The sequence below is a fragment of the Carassius gibelio genome, chromosome B11, assembly GCF_023724105.1.
Source record: "Carassius gibelio isolate Cgi1373 ecotype wild population from Czech Republic chromosome B11, carGib1.2-hapl.c, whole genome shotgun sequence".
NCBI classification, from domain to species: domain Eukaryota; kingdom Metazoa; phylum Chordata; class Actinopteri; order Cypriniformes; family Cyprinidae; genus Carassius; species Carassius gibelio.
Genome location: NC_068406.1, coordinates 12,242,034 through 12,267,693, shown reverse-complemented (window position 1 = coordinate 12,267,693; position 25,660 = coordinate 12,242,034). Strand labels below are relative to the sequence as shown.

General features: G+C 34.7%; 1 protein-coding gene across 1 annotated transcript in view; it reads left to right on the top strand.

Moving 5' to 3' along the window:
* thsd7bb (thrombospondin, type I, domain containing 7Bb) overlaps positions 1-25,660 on the top strand; it is a 50,086-nt gene that overhangs the window by 1,380 nt on the left and 23,046 nt on the right. Inside the window, exons 2-5 of the mRNA XM_052568639.1 lie at positions 11,605-11,757; positions 20,359-21,199; positions 24,699-24,947; positions 25,041-25,201. Of these exons, the coding sequence (XP_052424599.1) occupies positions 11,631-11,757; positions 20,359-21,199; positions 24,699-24,947; positions 25,041-25,201 (1,378 nt within the window). The 5' untranslated portion in view covers positions 11,605-11,630. The remainder of the gene's footprint in view (positions 1-11,604; positions 11,758-20,358; positions 21,200-24,698; positions 24,948-25,040; positions 25,202-25,660) is intronic.

Here is a 25,660-nt window from a genome sequence, read left to right as displayed (position 1 = left end):
TATCTATCTATCTATCTATCTATCTATCTATCTATCTATCTATCTATCTATCTATCTATCTATCTATCTATCTATCTATCTATCTATCTGTCTGTCTGTCTGTCTGTCTGTCTGTCTGTCTGTCTCTCTGTCTGTCTGTCTCTGTCTGTCTGTCTGTCTCTCTGTCTGTCTGTCTGTTTGTCTCTCTGTCATTCTGTCTGTCTGTCTGTCTGTCCCTCTGGCCATCAAACTGTCTGTCAATCTGCCTAACTATCAGAGTGTCTGTCTGACTGCCATTCTCTCTATTGTTCTTTCTATCTATCTATTTGTCTGTCTACTCTCCTTCTATCATCCTTTTGACTCTTTCTTAAGGTCTTATTACTTATTATTTGTCCTCTTTAACATTATCTCCATCTCTGTCCTTCTTTTTTTCTGTAATGTATCCCATTATGTTCTGCTCTTCCTTTGTCACTTCCCTTTCTTTTCACAACGGCTTTAATCTCGCTGTCTCTTTGACAGATCTATGTTATGATGGATTTGCGTGTGTATCCATATATACAGCCATAAAATATTTCTGTGTCCATTTTACGGCTCCGGGGGTCATGAATTTGGAATGGGCCCATCGGTGCTTTGTTCAGATCCACTGGGAGAGAGGAATGCAGTGTGCTTGCGTGCAGTGAACATGCAATTCCCGTGTTACAAGTGCACATTAGTGACGAAAGATTGAAAGAGTGTGTGCTGTGAACTGGAGTGTGATGTGGCCAGTGTGTGATTCATAATTAATGCTATTATTTTCATAATTTATATGAATGGGTGGTATAGAAGTTGGGGGGCACTTATAATCAAGGTTTTGCTGGGGTAATTGTGTTAATTGCTTAAAAAAAGGTCAGGCACACTACTTCACATATGCAAACTAGTCTTTTAACAGTTAATGAGTTTATTTTTGAACTCAGAGGAAGCATTTATGCTGTTATTGTCAAGACATGAGTTCAGTGGTGCTGTTGTATTTAATGTCAAGTGTGTTGCTATGTTGTGAACACCTCTGAATCCACGCCTGGGTTGTTGCATTCAATAATTAATTGATATAATTATAATTAACATTATATTTCAGCTTTTTTTCTCAACTGCAGTTCTCCACTGGGAGAAGCATCAATTTGGTTTGGAAAAGGACAGTCAGGTGGAGTTTTGAGGAAAAGGAAAGTAAATTCCCATTTGAAATGGTTGTATAAAAGAGACTAAAGTGTCTGTGCACGCATGTTTGTGAGCGCGAGCACGACTGTTTCCTCTCCACGGAATTCAATCCAAACATGGAGTGCTGGAGCACTCATTGCTATTCACACGGCGGCTGTCTGTATCATATCTTTAAATCTGCTAATTAACCTGATTACGACGCTCAGCCTGCAGGGGATCCAGTTTAAACCAAAGCATATGCTCATACACACATAGATTCCACATGAAAACTTCACAAACTCAATTCTGACTGCTTCTCCAGTTTAATTATGAAAAGCCCATGATGGAATAATTAATACCATTGGGTCGCCCCCAGCATCTCACTAAACAGAAGCCAAGTGGTCATTGTGGTCCAGATAGACATGCTCTGAATAATCCAAACAGACACAGACCTCTCCAAACTGGCGCCTGCCAAAAACATGACCCATGCAACTAAGATTATACCCTTCACCACACAAAGCACACAATACAAGCCTTCTATAGACACAAAGCCTGATCATGGAACAAAACATCAGACTGAAAGCTCTAACCACACAAAATCTAGTAAACACGTTTGTTTTTGTTTTAGCAAGTATGGTGGTCTTCCAGCTTTGGCAGCTTATATAAATGAAGAGAATTTGCACTTATTCAAAAACAGGCTTGACTGATACTATGGACCAAAACATTTTAGCAGCAGTTAGGTCTTCAGAGCCAGATTTAGTGCCCTGTGAAATCTGATTTTATCTATTAAAAAAAAAAGTACTGTATTGTATTTATATTTTTCTGCTAAATATACTCTGGTAAATAATGGTAAATATTTGTTTAAAAATAATGTTTTAAAAGGATTCTGTCATTAATTACTCACCCTCATGTCGTTGCAAACCTGTAAGACCTTTGTTCATCTTCGTTACACAAATTAAAATATTTTTTGATGAAATCCGAGAGCTCTCTGACCCTCCATAGACAGCAACACAACTTGCATTGTTTCCAGCTTCAGAAACGTAGCAAGGACATAGGTAAAATAGTCAATTTGACATCAGGGGTCAATGAAGCAATGCAAGTTGATCATTTTCTGGGAATAATTAAATTCCTCATTACTGTGGTTACAAATAATTGTCTGACAAACTGAAAGAAGTGAAGGAAAAGGCAATGTATTCATAGTGATTTGCTAGTAGTGGTTGTGAATTTGATTCTCAGGTAACCCAGATTCTGATAAAAACATATCTTGAAAGCATTGTCACTTTTGTTACAGTTACAAGTTTTATGTGAGAAAGTATGACAGATGTGTCAAACATTAAATCCATGTTTGCTGTAAAGTTAATTTATCCAAAGTGCAGTCAGGGGACTGAAGTTCATGGCCAAGCGTTTTGGTAGTTTGTGCTTCTCCAGTCTCTTGGTTTATTTGATCACTGATTTGATTTGCTGCACACTTGAAGGTTCCTGGTATCAGGCGTCACATGAGAAAGTCTCAGCATCTGTTGTGCAAAAATAAATTGTAGAGTGAGAATGATTTACAGTAGACACATCTGAAGCGGCGTAGACTGAGTATGTTTGACATTTCTGTTTGCTTCATTTGATTTCTTTGTGTTCCTGTAGCAAGGTTGGGGGTTCAATTCCCCGGAAACACATGATAGGTAAAAAATGATAGCCTGAATTTACTGTAAGTCGCTTTGGATAAAAGCATCTGCTAAATGCATACATTTAATTTATTAATTTAATTTAAATTAATTTAAATTTATTTTTTACTGGGATCAAGTAATGGTGGACTGTAATGCACTTGTACACCAAAAGTGACTCTTGAAATAATACAGCATAATTTGTTTTTAATCCGCAAAATTATGTTCATTTTTTTTTTTTTTTTTTTACATTATATATGCAAAATTTATGTGCATGTGTTTCTTTATTTCAGCTAATGTAATTTCCATGCATTGCCTATCCAACTGTATGTTGTGTTGCTTGCAGACAGTTTTCTTATGGTGAAAGCTTTTTTTGGCATAACCTTGCTCATTTACCATGTAGACAGATGTTAAAGGTCTAAACTGAAAAAAAAGAGGTATGATTCACTGTAAAACAATTCACTCAGAAATAGCAAGTCTCACAAATAATTGCGAAGAAACTTCAAGTAACATTCAACTAAATGTGAAGTTTGTAAGTAGAAAGACTAAAATGATGTTTTCTTTTAGCAGAAATTGGATTTATTTTTACTGTGTAAGATGGTAGATAACCCAGTAACAAGCTGTTGTACTAATTAAAGTAAAATAATAATAATAATAATAAAAAAAAACAATTGCACTTTATTTTATTTTGACAGTTTATCTAAGAATTGCCTTTGAGATGTCTAACCTAGTGTCATTAGATAGGTGTTCACATCTAGCATGGAACATCCACATCTACGTTTCCTCTGTCCTATTCTAAAATTGTCTTCTCCCCATCATTCCAATAGAATGTTAAAACCAGAATACTAGACAGCAGCATTCTACTGTTTGATCTCAAAATACTGCAAAGTACAGGACTGTGTGAAGCTTGTGAAGCTGTGCTAGAGTCTGGGAACTTTAGAGCTGATTCTGCAGTGATGATATAGAGGCATCAAAGGACTGACGGCAGCTGGTCCTGTCCGACTCTTCAAAGCGTCAATAGCCTCAGAAGTTTGGTGTCCACACCAGCACTGAGGGGTTTTTTAGAAGCAAAATAGTGACTTTGGACAACCCAATGCATGTCAATGGGAAAAATGGGACATAACATATATCTATATAAATATTGCTTTATAAAAAACAAGGTTAAAGCATTGACATTTGACTGAGCATTTCTTTCTGTTCTTTCAAATGAAAGTTGAGGCAGTGACTCCAGCTCTCATTGATCCCGAGCCCAGTTTTCTGGCCTCACGGCTAAGAATCACAATGGGATTATGGAGAACAGATGAAAGAAAAGACAATCAAAGACAACTCAGAAACATGTAGAGTTTGCTTTAAGTGAAGCACTTTGAAACCCACTTCCTGTTCTGTTTTTATGCAGAAACTCTCATTAGTGTGGCACACATGAAAACAACAGTATTTCAATCTGTGTGAAAATTAGCTGAAAGACTAGACTCTCTTTGTGTGTCTACCCCTGTGTCTTAAGTTTTATTGCTGTAAGTCTTTACTGTTTGTCAGATGTTGAGATATTGAATGATGGATGCTGTCACTGAGAGGGCCTCAACATTGTTCGCTTTCATCTCAGCTACAGGAGAAGGGATATATACTTAGTTTTTGATGCACTCTCACAAGCTCCAATATTAGATTTTTGCTGCACTGGCCAATGGAGGGTAAATTTAATGACCATAAATCTTCCTCACTGGCCACAAAATTGTATTTTACATTATTTTTAATATTAAAGCTATATTTCCATCCCTTAGGCACTGCAATTATTCCACTGTTTTCTCCAGTGCATGTCACGGTGTGACTCGCAGCATTATATATGAGATCTCTACTGAAACTATATCTGACACTTGATTTCGTTCCTCATATTTTCATGTTGGTGGTTTAATCACTTACTGTTTGTTTACAGTGCAACCAGCAGGCAGATTCTTCTTTTTGGTCTTAAAGCAGTCAGGTTCTTATTGTGCCATTTAATAATAAGAAGAAGAAGAAGAAGAAGTTTTATTATTATTATTATTATTATTATTATTTATAGTAAAAAAAAATCTTTTTACTGAAATAAATTATATCTGAAGATGCACAAGTCTTGGCTTTTTGTTTGTGTCAGCAACAATAATGCTGACAGTAATAATAATAATAATTTATTATTATTATTATTATTATTATTATTATTATTATTATTATTATTATTATTATTATTCTAAATAATTTTCACTGAGATAAATGTTGTTAGAAGATACATAAGTCCTGGCTTATTTTCTTTATTATTATTTTAAAGAAATTAAACGGTCAACAACAGTGGTGCTGACGATAATAATAATAATAATAATAATAATAATAATAATAATAATAATAATAATAATAATAATAATAATAAATAAATAAATAAATATAAAAACATGTTATGTTATGCTATGCTATGTTATGTTATGTTATGTTATGTTATGTTATGTTATTTTATGTTATGCTATGCTATGTTATGTTATGTTATGTTATACATAATTGTTCATGTCCTTTTCATCAATGTTAGACTATTAGTTAATCAATTTTATTTAAACCATGTATTATGTTGCCGTTCCTATCAAAAGAAAATAACTAATTTTACTTTAATTTGGTAAGTATTCCAGTGAATTCTAGTGAGTGCAAATTTAAGACCCTGAACATTCATACGTGGAGTGGTCTGTATTGAAGCCTGAAGGTCGATTGCGAAGCCCTTGGACATATCTGTAATTGCACTCAGTCCATTTTCTATACACTTTACCAATTAAAAGTCTACACCTCATCCTATTTAAGACTTAGCTGTCTCCAGCCACGAAGGAAATTACAAGAACAGATGTTCAATCCAGCAGTTATGCACAGCTTTCATTCGAACCCTATAGAAACTACGTTTTTATTGATTCTTCCATTTCCACTTAGGTACATAAGTGTATGTGCGACAGTTTCCTGCTGAGCCAGAGCTGGTTTGGCCGTATATAGCTGCCATATGCTTCCTGCTGCAGAGATCAGGGCCACAGCAGGGTCTGTGTCCTAATTGAACTGTAATTGACTCAGCAGCAGGGAAGGTCAGTTTGTCACTGAGCACTGCATACAATAAGTCGTCAAACCCTGATACCTGATCTGACCAGTTATGACTCATAACATAAGATACTCTTCAACTCTAATTATGAATGCACACACAGAAGCACCATATCAAGTGAAGTAGAGAGAACAGACATACTCAGTGACATGTGGACTGACACTGACACTAAAGTAATTACCTAATGTAGCCATTGATTCTTGGCTTATTGTCTTTATGTGAACACTATAAAGACAACAGGAATTTTACTGCCCTCACTATCCTGTGCTATGGGGAAAAATATATATAATATATATATATATATATATATATATATATATATATATATATATATATATATATATATATATATATATATATATATATATATATATATATATATATTCTGCAACAACAACAAAAAATGATATTTGATGTCAAAATGCATTTTTTAAAGAATATTACATCCAAAGAATATTATATTAGATAGATATATTACATACAAAGAATATTATATTAGATAGATAGATAGATAGATAGATAGATAGATAGATAGATAGATAGATAGATAGATAGATAGATAGATAGATAGATAGATAGATAGATAGATAGATAGATAGATAGATAGATAGATATAAATATAATTAACACTAATATTTAGCAAGGATCCATTAAATTGAGAGTAATAAAATTATTTATTATATTTAAATGCTGTTCTTTTGAACTTTCCATTCATCAAAGAAAAAGAAAAACAACAACAAAAATATTAAGCCGCTAAACATTTTTCAACATTTTTCAATTAAGTTTTGCCTTCATAAGAATAAATTATATTTCAATTTGAAAACATAAAACTGTCATTTTAATTTGTAAAAATATTTCTTTTTTTTTCTTTTTTTAGAAAAAAGAATAACTTCATAAAAGCTTAATGACCCAAACATTTGAACAATAGCGTAACTGTCAAATTTCTGAACATGCAATTGCATAAACACTGCATTACCATAGGAACATGATCATTATCATAGGAACAGAGTATCTCAGTGTTTCCAGACTAAAACCTACAGTTGCATCATTAGCCAGGTGCTACAAAATAGTCAATATGTTTGCATTGTGTGAAAGAGCATTTTTGAATGCCGACTGTTCGTCGCATGAAAGTGCAAGCCCGTGGATCTTTTTGAAGTTGCTCTCTCTTCATTACTGCAACCTATGCATTTGCACATTAATTATGTATTAACAGAGAAAATAAGATCTCAGATTCATAAAGAACATCTGCGAGAGCAGCCGCTGCAATAACGCAAGATTAGCTCTGTCGTCCTCTAGGTTAATTACTACAACACTGCTGAAGCAAAGGTTAAACAAAGGTGAGTCTTGTTGGCATTTAGGTTGGATATCCGAGTTCCTCCTCAGCGGAAGCGTGAAAATTTGAGTAAACTCTAAATCTCAAGCGTGGGAGATGCTATGAAGGAAGGGTGAATTTTAACGCAGGAGTTCAGTTTTAAATGAGAAGCTGTTCCAAGGCTGGTATTATGAAAATGTCATTGCACTGCAAACCCACCTGAAAATTCCTGCGGAAATGAATGTGCTTGTTATTGCTATGAAAAAACCTGGAAAAAGCCTTCCAAATGCATGCATATGTAGTAAACGGCTTACCTTGACACAGATTGCCTAGAATAGACCTATTAGGAAGGTGGTGTGCGTGTGGTTCCTGAGGGTCTAATGATGCCTGTATGCTGGAGATTAAGACAGATTTGTTCATTATTCTTTTCTTTACAACCCTTCGACCCTCAAAAACTGAGCTGACGATTTCTAGGTTTAATGAAAAGGATGCACCCGTTTAATCAGCCAAACAAACTATTTAATTAAACTTTTCAGTGAATTCTTGAGCCCTGCAATTCCTCAAATCAATCCAGCCTTCTTGAAAACGGCGTGTTTTAATCAGGCAGTCATTTGTAGATCCCTATTTCTACTTTGTGTGTGTGCGGATGCATTGGAGTCTGCCCATGTGTGAGAGCCCGTGAGTGAATGGAGTCCTGTCGGAACTGATTAGCTTTGTAATTACTCTCCGGTCTCCGGTCAGCGCTAACAGACATGTTTAATGCTATGCGTCAATCTACTGTGTCATGATGAAACGAGCAGGGAATTCTGAGATAACAGCACTTGGTTGAGCGTAGCGGAGAACTGTTTCTGGAAGCTCACTTTAGTTGTGACAGGCTTTTCAAACTGTATGACAAAGCAGCTAACCAAACATTTGATGCAGATCCCGTCAGTGTTATGTAGGACTGCTGAATGGAGCGTGATTTACATTTTTGGATGGAAATCGGAGTGATGTGGGGATTATGGCAGAGGGAAGAGACAGATGTGGAGAAAAAGGAGGAATTATCTCTCAGAAATATCAGGGGAAATAGAATGGGAAGTTGTGGAGCTGAGTAGCTAATGAATGTGAGAGTACTGGAAGCAGAAATAAGAGTGGTTTTCAGATCATTACAGCCAGTAAACCTTCAGTAAAATCACAAACAAGTGGTGTTTTATTAAAATACAAATAATAATAATTAATCCATAATCATTTATTTATCCTAACCTCAAACTATAGTGATATGAATATACACATTACATTATGCATATGTTGTGTGACGTGATATTGAAGGCTTATTTTTATTAATGTTTTACATAATTATGATTATTCAATCTATGTGTTTATATTTTTATTGTCTTTTTAGCTATTCATTGTACAGCACTTTGGTCAGTTTTGCACTGTGTGTAAATGTGCTTTATAAATTAAAATTACTTACTTACTTACATAAAAGTTAAAACCAGTAATATAGTAAAAATTACAATTTAAAATAATGGCTTTCTGTTTTAATATATTTTCAAATGTAATTTATTCTTGTGACAGAAAGCTGCATTTTCGGCATCATTACTCCAGTCTTTAGTGTCTCGTGAATCATTTTGTATGTTTTTATTTTACTGATCAGTAAACATTTCCTTTTGTTTTCATTGTAGAAAATGGTTGTGTTGTTTAATATTTTTGTAGAAACATGATAAAATGTTTTCAGGATTCTTTGATTATAAAAAAAAAAAAAGTTAAGAACAGCATTTCATATATATAGTAGCATTATAAATAATTATTTACTGTAACGTTTGATAAATTTAAAGCATCCTTGCTAAATAAAAGAATTCTTCTACCTATTATTATTTTAAATCTTACTTATATATGAATTTCATAGGCCAAATCAATAGAACAGTTTTAAATGTTTTTATTTATTTATATATTTATTTATTTGACATTTTATTTTATTTTTTATTTTTATTTTTTTCCATTCCGCACTACATAGTCCAATACTATACCATTCAACACTCTTTTATTCTAAACTATATTATCCTGGTAGTAATGGACCAGTACACACACCGTTTTAGGCATTCATGCTTAAAAAATCTCTCTCATCCTTCTGACAGGGATACTTTTCTACTGTTTGTCTGAATCAGATGTTCTAGTTCAGATCTACAATTATTAAGTGAATCTTTATAGTCAAGTGTCTATTAGAGTTATCTCTCTCTGTCTCTCTCTCTGTCACTATACAATATTTTGTCTTTATCTCTCCTGCTTTTATCACCTTCTGTCTGTTCTCTATTTCCCTTGTCTTCTCTCTCCAGCCTTTTCTTCTCTCTCCTAAGTAACCGATTTGACATGGTGGGAATGTGGCAGACGTAATTTAGCTGAGTGGAATCAGCCACGGCTCTTTGTGCAGCAAAGCACCGAGTGTCCTGTTCATCTCTTTAAATGTTCTCCTCAAACAGAGCGCACGCTTCATCCAGTCAGCTCTAACGAGCGCCAATGAATTCCCTTCAAGAGCCAGCATAGATATTTTTTCCCCCTGAGGAAGGTGTTTATGTTTGCCTTAGAGACAGACGAATAAAACGAGACAAAAAGGAAGTGAAACAGATATGGAGTAAAGATTTCACAGGTTTCGCTTTTCGTGTAAATATGTTCTCTGTCTCCAGGGGTGTATTCTTCTTCTATTTCTTCTCACTTTCTCTGATTGATTGTGCCATAACTTTTATACAGAGATTTTAAACCAACATAATGAAACACATCTGGATCTTTGGCTGGGAGTTAATTAGTACTGTACATAATCAGTAAAATAGAAGCACTGGGATTTTGTATAAAAGCATTTGTATATATTATTGAATAATATTTCACCATTTTGACTTTCAGGTTAACATCAAATATGACTTAAAATCATAAAAACATTTCAAACCATAACAATAGATGATGCTCAATTATTAGAGCGTACAAAAATACTGTGTTTCAAATGTCTAAAATAAGAAAATAACAGCACATAATGCATGACGATCAGTAGCAGTTGACAGAACTTTTGCAGAGCAAATTAATAAATGTTCTTGAATTAAATTTAAACTGTCTAAAAAGGTACTTCATGGAAAAAAAAATCTGTTTAGACAATTTTATCTATATTGAAGTTACAATTTTATTCATAAACTACGGACACTCAAAAACTAATGTAAGAGACATTAAAACAATTTCAAACAACTTGAAATGTAGATTGCAAAACATTTATTTGAGAATATAATATCACTGCTCTTGAAGGATACAATGTGATATTTCTGATGACAATTTGTAGAAAAAAATAGAGATTGACCAATACATAGATTTACCTATATTTTCCCCAATATTTAAGCCTTTTATCATAATCGGATATCGGTTTTGTAATATCGGATTCACCGATAAATGGCGCTATCTGGTGGGTGTTTTGAGAATTGCACGCAGGATCGACATTGCAGTGCGTCTTAGGGGATGCGAGACAACAACAATGACGTGCAGGTACTTGATTTGCTGTAGTTAGTAAACTTTATTTAACATAACAGCCAGTTATGCACAAATTAGATGCATTACATAAATGCCTGATATGTAGTTTATGCAGCATTGCTGCATAATTAATATTATCCAGTAAATTATTCTTGACTATAATTATAATTATAATCGCTTTACACTCTCATATGACAATGCTGTGCTACGTGGTCATGAAATCTTATCATTTGCACATGTTTTCAAGCATTGCAGTTTAAAAAGTAGTGTTTTTAAGCCGTTGAAATGCAATCAGCAGCAAAAGAGAACTCATTTCTCATTCAAACAACAAAAGATATAATCTCTCATTGCTCTTGAATAAATCACTTTTGTAACTTAAATTTAAGAAATACTGTACATATTTAATTTACACAATGAAGAATATGCAGTTTTGTTTATTTGATTACTTCGTACAATCTATGTAGAATTTCTTATTTGTTCTACTGCAGTTTTTTTTAGCAGTTTTGTCCTATCGCTTGTAAGTCATTTATTATTCTTATTTAATCACTGACTAATTACTTGTCTTCAGTGAGCTTGAGTTTGTTGACAAGAATTATGTCATTTCTATGAAATCAAAAATGTCGATATCAAACAGAAAACAATAACTATATTGTGATATATATTGTTACCGTGAAATAAAATTACTCATATCATAAAATATTATTTTGCCCAGACCTTGAGAGCTTGATGGATAAATTATAATATATTTAGATTGAAGAAGGGTCTAGAAACCAAAATTTAACAGACTTTGACCAAGTGTTCTTCAAACCTCTTGTACCTGGTGTCTAAATGTCCACAAAACATAAGACATCTACAAAATACCTCTTACATTTCTATAACTCGCTATTGTGTATATTTCTTCTCTGCAGGTTAGATACCAACAGGTTGACAAAAGATGGCATTTCTGAAGGGTGGGATTGCCTTTGTCTTCTCCCTGTGGGCTTCCCTCCTTTATGTGTCACTAATGTCCCTTCCACTGTTGGCAGAGGCACCAAAAAGAAGCCAATACATCTGGAAAACAGGTGGGTTACCAGTATTTCCAACATTAGCTTTTTCTTGGACGAAATTCATGTATGTTGCCCCTAGCGTAATTATGAGTGTTATTCTACCATGATTACTTGTTTCTGTCATCATTCACTCACTGTCATGTTGCAACAGTACAAACCTGTATGGCTTTCTTTCTTCTGTAGAACACAAAATGGGAATTTTTGAAGAATATGGCCACTATTTTCCACATGAAAGCGATTCATTGAAAAGATTTGTTCAGATACATCTCTCAGTGGGAGCTAAGGCTTTCCATGAATAACTAAAATTTGGTCTTTTGTCAAACCAAAGCAATCATATGGCTCCAGAAGACTTATAGGAATATAGTACACAAGATACTTTTATGCTGCTTTTTGGTCATTTTATGGATCCTGACACCCCAGTTCTCACTTGCTTTTAAGAATGGCCATGATCACCTTTCTGAGCTCTGCAGAAGAAAAAAAAGTTGACATCATTTTCATTTTTGCATTAATTGTTACAGTGCACAGAATAAATCTTCACACAGATAAAAATGCAACCATTATTTCAAGGTTTTGAGAAATGCTAAACACACAGCTTGTGTTTGTAGGATCCATCCACAGAACGAGCCAGAGAATTCAGACACATTTTTTGCCATTTCTCTGTGGTCAGATCCAGATGAAGAAGTCACTTTTTAGGATCGCACAATCGGATGTGTGAATGACACATTTCTATTCTGCATTCGATAGAGGAGAACAGAAGTGGAAAATAAAAAATGCTCCAGGTTGGATATTGATCCTTGTTGTCGCAGTTCTTGGATCAGCGGGCATGTATGTACAGCACTTCAGAAAACTGTGAGACCATCTGCCTGTGTTATCTGTGAAGTCTGATCAATCTTATATCCAGCTGGAGTTGCACTGAGAATTCCTCATGTCGCCATGGCAACAATTGTTAAGTGTGAGATTGACAGCTCACTAAGAACAGAAGATTATTACTTGGCCTATTAATGCTGTCCGGTGCATCCAAGCTACTGTGAGCTTACATTTTAAGATCCCGCAATTAAGCACTTCTTCAAAACTTGTGACAAACCATCCAACGTATGGATATGAGGAAGTTCATACGAGGCAACTGTCATTCTCAGTTAATAAATACAGAAGTGAGTATCTCCCAGTTTCTCTGGGACCAAATTGTGGGAGGCTTAGTTTATCTGACAGCCCTTGTTCAGATGAAATTATTCCATGAGAAAAAGTATCCAGTAACAGGGAGAGGAAGTATTTGGATGGTCATGAGATCTGAACATGGAGGCAATCAAAACAACTTTTAAAAGCATATGTTTAGCATGTTCATTTTTAGGTGTTATAATTACAAATAAATAAAGTAGAAAATAATACATTAAATAGTGCATTATCAAATATATATATATATATTTTTTTTTTTTGAAAGAAATAAATATTTGTGTTGATCAAAAATTACAGTGAATGTATTTGCTGGTGCTTTTTCTATTTGCATGTGTGAATCATGCTTTTCAGAAAAAATACATAATAATAAATAAAATTAAGCAGTTCAACTGTTTTCAAATTAAAAACAATAAGAAAGGTTTCTTGAGTAGCAAAAAAAAAAAAAAAAAAAGGTGACAAAAGTAGAAAATGTTATTTTGACATCAGGAATAAATTGTATTTTAAAATATATTAAAATAGAAAACGTATTTTAAATTGGCAAAAAAAAAAATTCTGAATAACAACATTTTTGCTGTAAATAAATACATAAATGCAAACAAATGCAGCCTTGGTGAGCCTTTTTAAAAAAAAAAAAAAATCTTACTGACCCCAAAAATTTGGTTTTAGAAAGTTTATATTTCAGCAGAATCAATTAATAATAATAATAATTATAATATTAATTAATATCACAGTTTTGTTTTAAAAGATGATAACTTGTTGATGTATGGCTACCAATTGAGAGTTTATTTTAAAAGGTTGACTCCCTTTGTAAAATTCAAACATTGGATGGATGGATGGACGGACAGATGGATGGATGGATGAAAAGGTGTCCAGTGGTGATAAAGGCAACTGTAAAAATGCTTTATGGACAAAGTGGTGATGATAAGGATGTAGAGGTTTTGTGTGTATCAGTGATCAGTTCTCAGAGACTCTGAGAGAGTTTCCTCTTGTGCTGTGTGGATCGAAGAGCAGATCTGCAGGGCCACAGGGGTGATGATTCCTGGAATGTAAAATCGATACTGGTTTCATCCTGAAGAAGTGGGTCCACTTTCATACTGTCTATGAAGAAACGTTCATTTGTCCACCTACACACTTGCTTTTGTACTCAAGGTCTAATTTTCTTCACCTTTTGTGTGTGTGTGTGTGTGTGTGCTTAATTTTGTTTAGTTTCCCTGTTCTGGAAATTAGAAAACTGTGTGCATGCAAAAAAAAAAAAAAAAAAAAGAAGAAAATTCTTCATTTTAAAGCACTCTGGTGGCTTGAAAACCTCATTTTGAACCAGTTTCCCTGGAGTTCTTCTATCTGACGTCACAAGCTGGACAGATAATGACTCTGTCTCGCAAAACAAGAAGGTGAAAATTAACCTTCCAGAAAGAGATGAAGACGGCTAGCTTAAGGTGGTCTCAAAGCTAACAGACATGTACTAAAAGCCATAAAGGCGCTTTAATGCGGGAATTACTTTCATGCATTAGCCACATTCCACCTTTTCAGCCACACTCTTCATACATACATTGCAACTCACAAGTGCCTTAGGATTCACTTTAAACAGTAAAGCCCTGATAACACATCCCCATGATGTTCAAAAATGCACAGTACTGTATATACATTTTTTGTTTATTTTACATGGCATGAACAGAACCAAGAATCAAAGTTGACTGCCTTTATTATAAGACAGTGGTGACCTCTCACTCTATAAACTCTATAAACATTTTTGAGGATAGAATATGAGAAAAACTATTCAAAAAAAAGATAGAGAGAATCTTTTTCTCCTTTTTCAATCAATCTTTTTTTTATTGTATGAAAATGCCCACAGAAAAGAACTGAGCACTTCTTTAGCAATGAATACTGTGCTTCTTTTGCCTTCTGTTTAATTCATCAATTACTGTAAGTACTCATTTCTTTCATTCTTTCGGTTCGATTGATTTACTGGGTGAACAAGGAGAAACCAGCACCATGTACAGCTGTACACACACTCATAGAGCCTTTCACAAAATCCTAGTTGGTGGTCATGAGATGAATGGGAATCCTATTAAATCAAAAGTCATTGTTCTCATAGTGGGTTTCTCGTTCACAAAAGACTATCAAAAGGTTGGAAATACGTAGAGACTAAAATGGATAATTGCATTATCTTTATGACCATTATCTCTAAATCTGGCAAACTAAACTTATTTCTTTCATACTTGAATAGTAGCTCCAAAGTGTATACATTTATACATGCATTCACAGGAAATGCATTTATACTTATATCAACAGAGTTCAGTGCTTTGGGCTCTATTGATTTCCATTTTATGGGCAAAAAGAGAAAGTAAGTCATATGGGTTTGGAATGATACATTTTGGATGATGGTGCCACACTTTTAAATTAGCACAAGCAAAATGCATTGCATTTCATTACAGGTTTTAATTGATCAAACAATAGACATGTTATTCAAAATGAAAGTGGTTGAACGTTTTAGTTGTCAGAAGTTATTAGGTCATTTTCATACAATAGTTAATGTAATGAACTTTATTTGCGAGGACACCTGTTTACCCTGACAGTAAACTCATGTCATTCATGTTTGACATTCGAGCAAACCAAAATATGCCACAGAATTGTTGCTTTCCAGAGCAAGAACCGAAGCCTTTCACATTTAAGATGTCAGAATCCACCAGTCCTAACCCCAGACTCCAACCGAACTGTGACAGACCAAAAAACGGCTCCATTTCCTTTGCTAAAGTGTCTGTGATAGGCAGAAAAGCACTGTAATTGCATCTGTGACCATCAGCAAGTAATTAATCTGTCATGTGCCCTATTGTTTCACCCAGGATGCATCCAAAAAGTGTGTGAGTGTCAGACTAGAACATTTCTTTACACTGTTGAGGGAGGATTTTGCCGTCTCCAGAGACCTCTGGGTCAGGAAATGTGTTTTCTTTTATGTGTAAACAACACTAATGGCCCTGACACTTTCAGACATCATAAATACATAATTTGATCGGTTTCAGCATAAACAATGGTTGAATTGTTGAGTCATGCTTGGTAGCATATGTACAGTACCAATGCACTTGTTCATTAGCAAGGCATGGTAGCCAGTCTACAGTTATACTTAACTCTCTAATTCAGCTAAACTGATTTGGTTTAGCATTGCATCTACTCTTAGTCATCTATTTTTTATCTATATCTATATCATCTATATCTAATTTCTTTTTGTTTTTGTTTTTCTTTTCTTTTTTTGTTACAAAACTGTTATTATTTATGGAAGAATCATATATTGCAACACTAAAGTATTAGCAGCAGAACTGTTTTTAACATTGATAATAACAAAAATCAGCATATTAGAATAATTTCTATAAGATCGTGGGACAGAGCTGGGGTAATGGCTGCTGATTATGTTTTGCCACCACAATTAAATTAAATTAAATTAAATTAAATAAAAAATAATAATAATGTTTTCACTGTATTTTTGATCAAATGAATGCAGCCTTGTTGAGCAGAAGAGACTTGAAAAAAATCTTATCAACCTCAAATCGTAAATGTTCACATATATTTAAAATAGATGCTAATAATGTCAATTAGATGCTTACAGTGGGATTAATATCACATTACACAAGAGCTTAAGATCCCTGATTATAATGCACACTAATCATATTTCTAAGAATGAGAGAGACCTAGTTTTATTTCAGTGCTGTTGTTTGCAGTATGTGCTTGGTGAAATCATTCATTGCACTAAAGCACTAAGAAACTTTCCACAGCTGTTTGCTTGATATTTTATAGGCTGGACAATCTCAGAGTATGCAGCTAACAATGCTAAGGTCACAGGCTAGATTGCCTGGGAATACATGTGCTGATGAAAATGTATAATTTTGCATTGTTTAAAGTTGTTTTTGACTAGAAGTATCAGCCAAGTACAAAAAGAATAAAAAGAATTAAAATATGGGAAGAGAGCAATAGACAGAGCTGTTTTCAGCATGCTGAAGTGAGGTTATACCGCAGTAGAGTGTTGTTGCTTGCCGGAGGTCTTTATAATGGAAGTACAGCCACTGAGGAATCCCACCATAGAGGAAACTCTGGGAGGCTTGTGTGTTGTGGGTGATTAAAGCTTTTGAAAGTTTGAATAGTGGAAAATAACCTGCCTCGGGTGTGTTTGAACCAAAGCATCTGATTGGTGCTAATGAAATATATCTAGCTGTGGAGGCCGATTGGTTTTGCCAGGGGCAAAAAAATGAAAACCTGTATGAAAACCAATTTAAATTTTAACTCAAAATTTGCTTTTTCCAAGTTAATAGAAATTGATAATGTGGATTCTCCCAGATAAGATATCCTAGTTCAAACTGTATCTCTGTCTTTGTGCTGCCAAAATTGAGTAAAACCATTCCCAGTCTTGTCGACAGTGACTTTGCTTGCGATGCCCTGGGAGTGACCTCATCCCATCTCACAGCTTTAAGTTACTGTGACACCATGGGACAGGGTCCTGCTCGTATCTCAGTTCTGTTTCTGTCCGCCTGCCTGCTGCGTTTCAATGATGACCACATGAGAGACGGTGGGAGATAGAGGATCAGCTCCCCGTGAGACATACAAGTCAGTCTGAAAGTAGAAGTTTGTCACAGCTGTGAGGGTGATGGTGTGTGCGTGTGTGTGTGTGTCTTCCAACAAAATGTACTTTTCAAAGAATATTTGGGTTCTTTATAATTTTTATGTTGTGGCCTTAGATGTCAAAAGATCAAACCAAGAGGCGTTTATTTATTTTAAAGACACTGTTCAACAATTTGCATTCCTGTTGTTTACGTCGAAAAGATAATGATATCATTTTGAAACCCATTTTCAAAAGTTTGCTTTTCGGGCCCCCAAAACAGAATTGTTGTCTAAATGAACATTAAAGATTAAAAAAAATAATAATAATAATGATGAATTGTGTTCTTAATTGGTTTAAAGAACTGCTTGATATATATAAATAGAAAACGGCTATTTTACAACACTGAAAATATACTTTTTTACTGCATTTTTTTTTTTTTTTTTTTTTATCAAATAGCCTTGGTGAGCATGAGATTTCAAAAACATAAAAAAAATCCTACCAACCCCAAAGTTCAAAATGCTAGAGTGTAAATCAAATCAATATATAATCTTCTTCATACGGATATGAAAAAATAATATAATGGATATAGATCTGCATTTCAGGTAACATGGTTTACACTGTCTTCCAGTAGAAAGGTAGTTAAAAGCTTCATATTTTACTTGTTTTTCCATTTTCTCCCCTAAAATTGTCAGTTCAGACAGAGAACAACAGAACAACAACTAAAAAAAATATCTCTTTCCTGGCGCTTATTCTCTCATCGTCTCAGTTCAAAGCAATTATTCCCACATCTAAAGTCTATAATCTGCATGCCATCCATCAGAATCCTGATTAGCCGGGAGATCTCTGTGGGACAGGCCTCTGCAGTTAAAGTTTTACCTGAACCCCCTGCCTCCGAGTAAATTGATATTTGAGTAAGGAGGATGAGCGCACGAGCAGTAATTAGCACGCTGTGAGGACCGACAGTCTAATGATCAAATGTGTGTTTGGCTTTGACTAGGGGGGTTTGGCTGACCTCGGAGCTCATACAGTATACTGATGTCACCCCATATGGCTCTGTCACATGGCTTTTGTCTGCTCCGTTGTGCATTAGGTGGCATTTAGAGGATGGCAGGTCTCTTTGGTGACCTCACCAGTGGTGTGATGAGGAAAACATGGTCTTTGACATCCCCTGAGGAACAGCAGCAATGATGTCAGACTTTTGCTGTGTGTTTGAAGCATCTGCTTCCTCTGCCTTTCCTCTCTTTCTTCTCATCCCTTCTTTTTCTTTCTGTCACCTCATTTCTAATAGGGGATTATGGAAGCAGTTGTAACAAGTGGCCTTTGAATTGAAATATTTATCACTAGGTTGTCAGGTAGATTTTAACATGAGTGATGACAAAGGATTGTTTTCATGGCTGTGAGGTCGGAAACAACTGTAAACTAGTTATAAGTCAAACACATATAGTCACATATTATTACTATACTGGGGAAAAAAGTGTTCAGTATTGTTAAAACATTGATAATATCTCAATTATGGCTTTGTTGTATGTTCTTTAAAAAAAATGGGGGGATGTGATTTTTTTAGGAATAGTTTAGGTTATAGTTATTCAAAAAATACTTTAATAAGTTTATTTTAAAGCAGTCCTTTTTCTAACTTTCACTATTATATTATATTATATTATATTATATTATATTATATTATATTATAAATTTTGGGTTCAGGAAGATAAAATATTATTGTATGTTTACCAAGACTTTATTCAAAACGTTAAAAAAGTAAAACACTAATATTGTAAACATTTTAAAATAAGAAATTATTGAAACAGAAATATTTTAAACATTATGTTTTTACTTTTGATAAATTTATTGCACCCTTATTCTTTATTAATTTATTAAACACTCATGGCCCCAATCATGTAAATGGTTTATATTATATTATATTATATTATATTATATTATATTATATTATATTATATTATATTATATTATATTATATTATATTATATTATAAATTTTGGGTTCAGGAAGATAAAATATTATTGTATGTTTACCAAGACTTTAATCAAAACGTTAAAAAAGTAAAACACTAATATTGTAAACATTTTAAAATAAGAAATTATTGAAACAGAAATATTTGATAACATTATGTTTTTACTTTTGATAAATTTATTGCACCCTTATTCTTTATTAATTTATTAAACAATCATGGCCCCAATCATGTAAATGGTTTATATTATATTATATTATATTATATTATATTATATTATATTATATTATATTATATTATATTATATTATATTATATTATATACAAGTGTAGGTTCAGGAAGATATTTTAATACTTTTGAAAGAAGTCTTAGGTAGTAACACAACAGTAAAAACATTAATAATGTGAAAATATTAAAAATAACATGTATTTGTTTATTTGAAACAAAAATGTATGACATTGTATAACATTATCAATATCTTTAATGTCATTTTTTATTAATTTTATGTATTTTTTTATTTTCAGATAAATCTTACTGACCCCAAACTTTTATATATTCTATTCTATTCTCTACACTGTTCCAAAGATTTGCAGTAGTCTGTTAGAATCACTATTTCCATATTCTTAGCAGATTGCAAAATCCAGATTTTTGTCATTTTTTTTCCGTTCTTTTCCCCTCCAGTTTATTTATTTTGACAGCGACGTTCTAAAATGATTAAATATGATTATCCGTCTTGTGTGGCTGAATCCAAATGTACAGTATTTCTGTGCTAAAGTGAGATGAATAGAGGCTCATCATTGTGCCTGTTTTGGGCTTTAATAGACAGTGATTACAATAGTAATGTAATTCACTTCATATCCTGTCTGCCTCTCCTTTTCTTATCCTCTAGGTGTGTGGGGTGTATGTGTGGCCAATGATTGCGGTTCGGCTGGGCTGCAGAGTCGCTCGGTGTGGTGTGTCCATTCTGAAGGCTGGAGCACGCATCAGTCCAGCTGCTTTCCGTCTGATCGCCCACCGCACCAGAGAGTGTGTGTGAAGATGTGCGAGTGGCAAAAGGATCTGTTTGAGTGGCGCTTGTCTCCTTGGGGCCCCTGCACCCCGAGTCCTCTCCTCCCAGCCAGTCGATGTGTGACCGCTCAGCGTGGAGTCCAAAGCCGAGATGTGGTGTGTGTGCAGCGTACCAATGGCACCACAGTGAGCCAACATGTGTGTGAAGCATTTTCTGCAGTGCCAGAAGGAGAACAGGCATGTTTGTTACCCTGCCCAATCGACTGCGTTGTCTCCTCCTTCACCCACTGGTCCACCTGCAGTCGCACCTGCGGGTCGGCCCTCCAGCAGTGCACCAGACACGTGCTGGCAGCACCCCTGTATGGAGGAGCAGACTGTCCCAGCCTCACCCAGACACGTCCCTGTAACCATGAGAAAGCCCACCCTGCCCTTTGTCCCTCCGACCAGCAGGAATACAGTTACAGTTTGTGGGTGGGGCCCTGGAGCCCTTGCAGACTTAAAGGGACAGCGCCTGTTGGAAAGACGACAGTGGACTTTGGTTTTGGGCTCGATGGGAAAAAAACCGTCAAAGCTTCATACACCATCAAACGCAACGCTGAGATGAATTACAATCAAAATCATTATGATGAAAGAGGCCACAAAGTATCCTGGAAAATCACCATTGGCTATCAGACTCGGCAGCTGCGCTGTACAAGGAATGATGGGAAGAATGCCATGCTAAGGTGATTAATTAATGGATGAATATTTTGAATGAAGTTTATGAATTCATCCATTTAAAACCCATCTACTAATCAATCTAATGCCAATACATCCATCAGTTCACAGATTGATCAGTCAGTGCACCTATTATTTTATTTTATTTTATTTTGTTATTTTTATTTAATTTTTATGCAGTACATTTTTTCTATACTTTTCAAATTTATTTTATTTTTATAAATTTCTATTCATTTTTTTTATATTTTCTGATTTTGAATAGCTAGATCTCATTTATATTTTGTAATTTTTTTCTTCATTTTAATTTAATATTTAGTTAATTAGATTGTATGATTAATTCAATTAAATCTTTAGTTTTATATATGTTTTCAAATTTTTATATCGCTTCATTTTTTATTTTTAGTTCAGTTTTTCTACTTTTTCATATTTTTATTTCCTATTTATGTTATCTGATTTCTATATTTTATTTTGATAGTTCGTTAATAACTTTGATACATTATTTTGTTAATGTTGTGGTTTAGTTTAATTCCGTTTCCTCAGCCCAGACAGGGTGATTCGGAACCCGTGGCTACTACATGAGAGAAGAAGAAAAAAAGACCTCTAAAATATTGATTCCACTTTAAATTGTTTTATCATGTAAGAAAAAAAAGACATTGTTGAGTGATACAGGAGACGTGAAACTAGCACAACTATGAAAGAAATTGGCCAATTATACAGTTTAGGTTTTTTCAAAACTTCAAAAAAATGTCCTCAGACTGCTGCAATTAGTCAGAAAAAAGAGAGAGTTCTGTAATAAAAGCTTTTAAAAAACTAATGTAGATGTATTCAGAATCGACTGTGGTCAAACAGAGCAGCAATGAGGACTCATTACACATCTGACCATGAATAAATGATACAGGGCTATTAGCAGACAGTTATGCAACAATGTTATGCAATAAATTTACTTGTTTTATTAAATGCCTCTCCACAGTGAGGATATTAGAGTCTTCTGTATTAAGCCCTGCCATCCTGCGAGTGCAGATGGTTTACCCGTTTTACCATGATGCTGTTTGCATCAAAGAACATTCTGGTATTTATGTATGCGTTACTGGTTACACTGTCAAATAACAGAATCTAAATTTTACTTTCTGTTGTGGCTAGACAGAATAGAGAGAAGACTTTCCACCTTTTCTTTGTCCAGCTGGGGGTAGATCCCACGCCGGCTGCTTTTTTATTAATTTTTCATTAGATTTTAATGGAAATAGTACTTGTTGCTCCTGGAAAACTACAATAATAAGCTCCAGAGAGAGCCGTGTGTTGTAGTGAATATGAAAAATTAAGAAACGGTTCTGAAAATATCCACATCCTGTCGAGCATGCTATTGGACAGCGGAAATCCAGTGAGACAAGTAAGCTATGAGTTTTGATTTGCTGCAAATATTCTCAAGTTCTGTGTATTTATATTTGATTTAATCATAGTTCTTAACACCCACTGAGAGCCATCTATTTAAAAAATGTCTAAAGCTCAAGGGGAAAAGAAAAGGTGGTCTGACTGAACCAACTTTCTGAAGATGTGGAAAAGTTGCTTTATGTTAAGAATTTTTTTTTAACAAATTCAGCACTTAAGATGAAAAGCCACCTATTATTCCCCTTTTTTACAAGATGTAATAAAAGTTTCTGGTGTCCCCAGATTGTGTCTGTGAAGTTTCCGCTCAAAAAACTCCACAGATGATTTATTATATCATTTTGAAAACGGCTATTTTGAGTGGAAGCAGAAACAGGCTGTTTTTATATGCAAATAAGCCCCATTTTCCAGAACAGGGCTGTGCCTTTACAGCTCATACCTCAGATACTCTGCTAAAAACATCTATTTATTTTGGTTATCATGTCTATTGTGCTGAAGTTATGTTTTTTAAACTACATTAGTTTAATCTTCTGACATACGGTTTTCTGAGGGCACACATCCAAAGCAAGCGCACAGATACACTAAGTTCTCCGTCACACTAAGTTCTCTTTCAAGTCTTATTGCACTTAAACTGTCAAATACACAAGTTTATGTTAAATAACCATAAGTTGCAAAAACACAGTCAGTTGTGTCTGTGAAGGTAAACAGTTAGAAAAGAAACTGCATGTTTATATTCAATCTCTGTATTGAGTGACAGCAGCGTAATATACAGTCCCTATACTTCTGTCTATAATGTTGATATGACCCAAACAAAATAAAAACAGAAAATCACTCACTGCTCTTGAGTGAATAATTTTTGTAGCTCTAATAAGAAGACATTTCTTATGTGAATGCTTATTTAAAATGCTCTAGTGTGAAGATAAACATGGCAGATTATGTGCGGCTCACTCAGGGCGTGGTCGTGGGAGGGGCTTGTTAATGTGATGTCACATTGTACAGACTCTGCAAGCAAGCAATTGTTCTGAGACACTGCTTATTATTTATGGGGATTAAAAAAGCAGCAGGTGGATTTTTTATCATTATAGGGTGGTTGTGTACACACACTGCCAACACTTTTATGTTTAAACAACATGTAAAAGTGAATTTTGCTTAAGAGGTGCCCTTTGAGGTTTAAAAATGTCCATATAAATCTGAATTCAAATATCCCACCTGAGTGGGATGTTTAATTCCCATCACCATGTGAACATTTTATTTTATTTCATTAATTTTTTTAATGCATTTGCATATCAAACTCATTATCCCAGTAATATTATTCAATCTAATTCTTTGCTTTCTATTTTATGACTAATACCTTTATAATAGAATACTGAAGATTAGCACTTTGTGGTCCCCTATTTAACTAATCCACTAATGTTTATTCAGCGTCCGTTCAACTCTAAAACAAGCACATTTGCAATCAATACTCTGCAAGTGATGTTTTGTTGTCTATGCAGCAAGCATCAATAGTGTTACCAACAACAAGATGCTAATGCCAGTCTTTATTTGTCTACATAATAAATTAACATAATTTTCTGTCTTCAGATTATAAGATTCCCCTTGCGGTTTGCAAACTTTTTCGCATGCGTATTAAGCCAGACTAAACTTCTGAATAAATTGAACACCCACGGACCACCCCACCTCTGTCTCACAGGATTTCATAGTTTGCTTTCGCTTGTTTTGTATGCCAATATATTCAGCGAGAATCAACAGCAACGCTAAAGCCTTGGAGAGTTCGAAAGACAGGTTGAAAAATGTTCTGTTTATGTCGCTACCTTTTTTGTCATACTAGCCAGAGGCTAAATGGATGCCAGCAGCTTCAGAACAGGCAGATGAAACCTTTGTTGTTGTTGTTGTTTAAGTAAAAAATGAAATCCTTTGAAAGTAACTGAACTATTAATTTTTAGAATTGTAATATATATATATATATATAAGATTGACTTAGGAGAGCTCAACCAGCCACTTAACCCAGTAAGAGCAGCAGAGGGCCACAAAATACAGTATCAATCATATGTTTACAGCAATACAATTCTTCAATTTACAATGTCATAAAAAAGATGACACTGTAAATTTCCTTCTCATCCCCAGTCTTTGCGACCATGACAACAGCCCAGTGAACTTTCGTTCATGCATGATGCCCAGAGACTGTAAAGTGTCTGATTGGTCACAGTGGAGTCCGTGTTCAAAGACGTGCCGGACATCTGACCAATCGCCTGGCTTCAGAATCAGGAGCCGCAGCCTGGAGAGAGCAGCCATTGGTGGAGGAGAGCCGTGCCCCACCCTGGAGGAAAAAGCTAACTGTAACGTTTTAGAAGACACTCTGCCACTCTGCCTAAGGTGAAGAGACAGAATTGTGCATCCGAAATATTTTACAAAAAATAAAAGTCACCATAAAAGCATGTTATTGATACTGTTGAATGACTCCTTCAGGTATGAGTGGAGGGTGACCAGTTGGAAACCATGCCAGGTGACCCCACTTTTGAGTCAGCAGGACCATCGCCATAACAACACCAGCATCCTGTGTGGACGTGGGATCCGAACCAGAGAGGCATATTGTGTCAGGATCCATGACAACACAGTACCATCCCATAGTAAGAACTCTTAGAGTCAGCTATGAATTATTAGCATAGAAATACCATTGAGTTATGTTTTCAAATAACATGTAGTCTTATTAGAGTATTGTGTTGTTAGAATAGCAACAAGAAGTGTGTAAATTTGTGGCCTATGAAGCGCGATTCAGACCATTTATAAGATTCCATTTCAGTGAGGACGGTGCCTTGGAAGGCTTTTTGGTTTTGGATCACAGCACTAATAATATGTCCATCAAAAGCAAATGTGATTAACACAAATGAGAGCCTTTTTTTAAACATAAACAGTGTGGGGGGGAAAGATTTTCTAGATTGCTTTCATTTTATTTAATCCTTCATTGGCTGTTGAGTCTCAGGGCACAACGCTAAGGGGGAGATTTAGTTTCCTCTGCATTTCTGTTTTTTTATTTAAATGGTAATCTGTGGCCACACAGTGAGAAAGACGGATTTGAATCACATTTA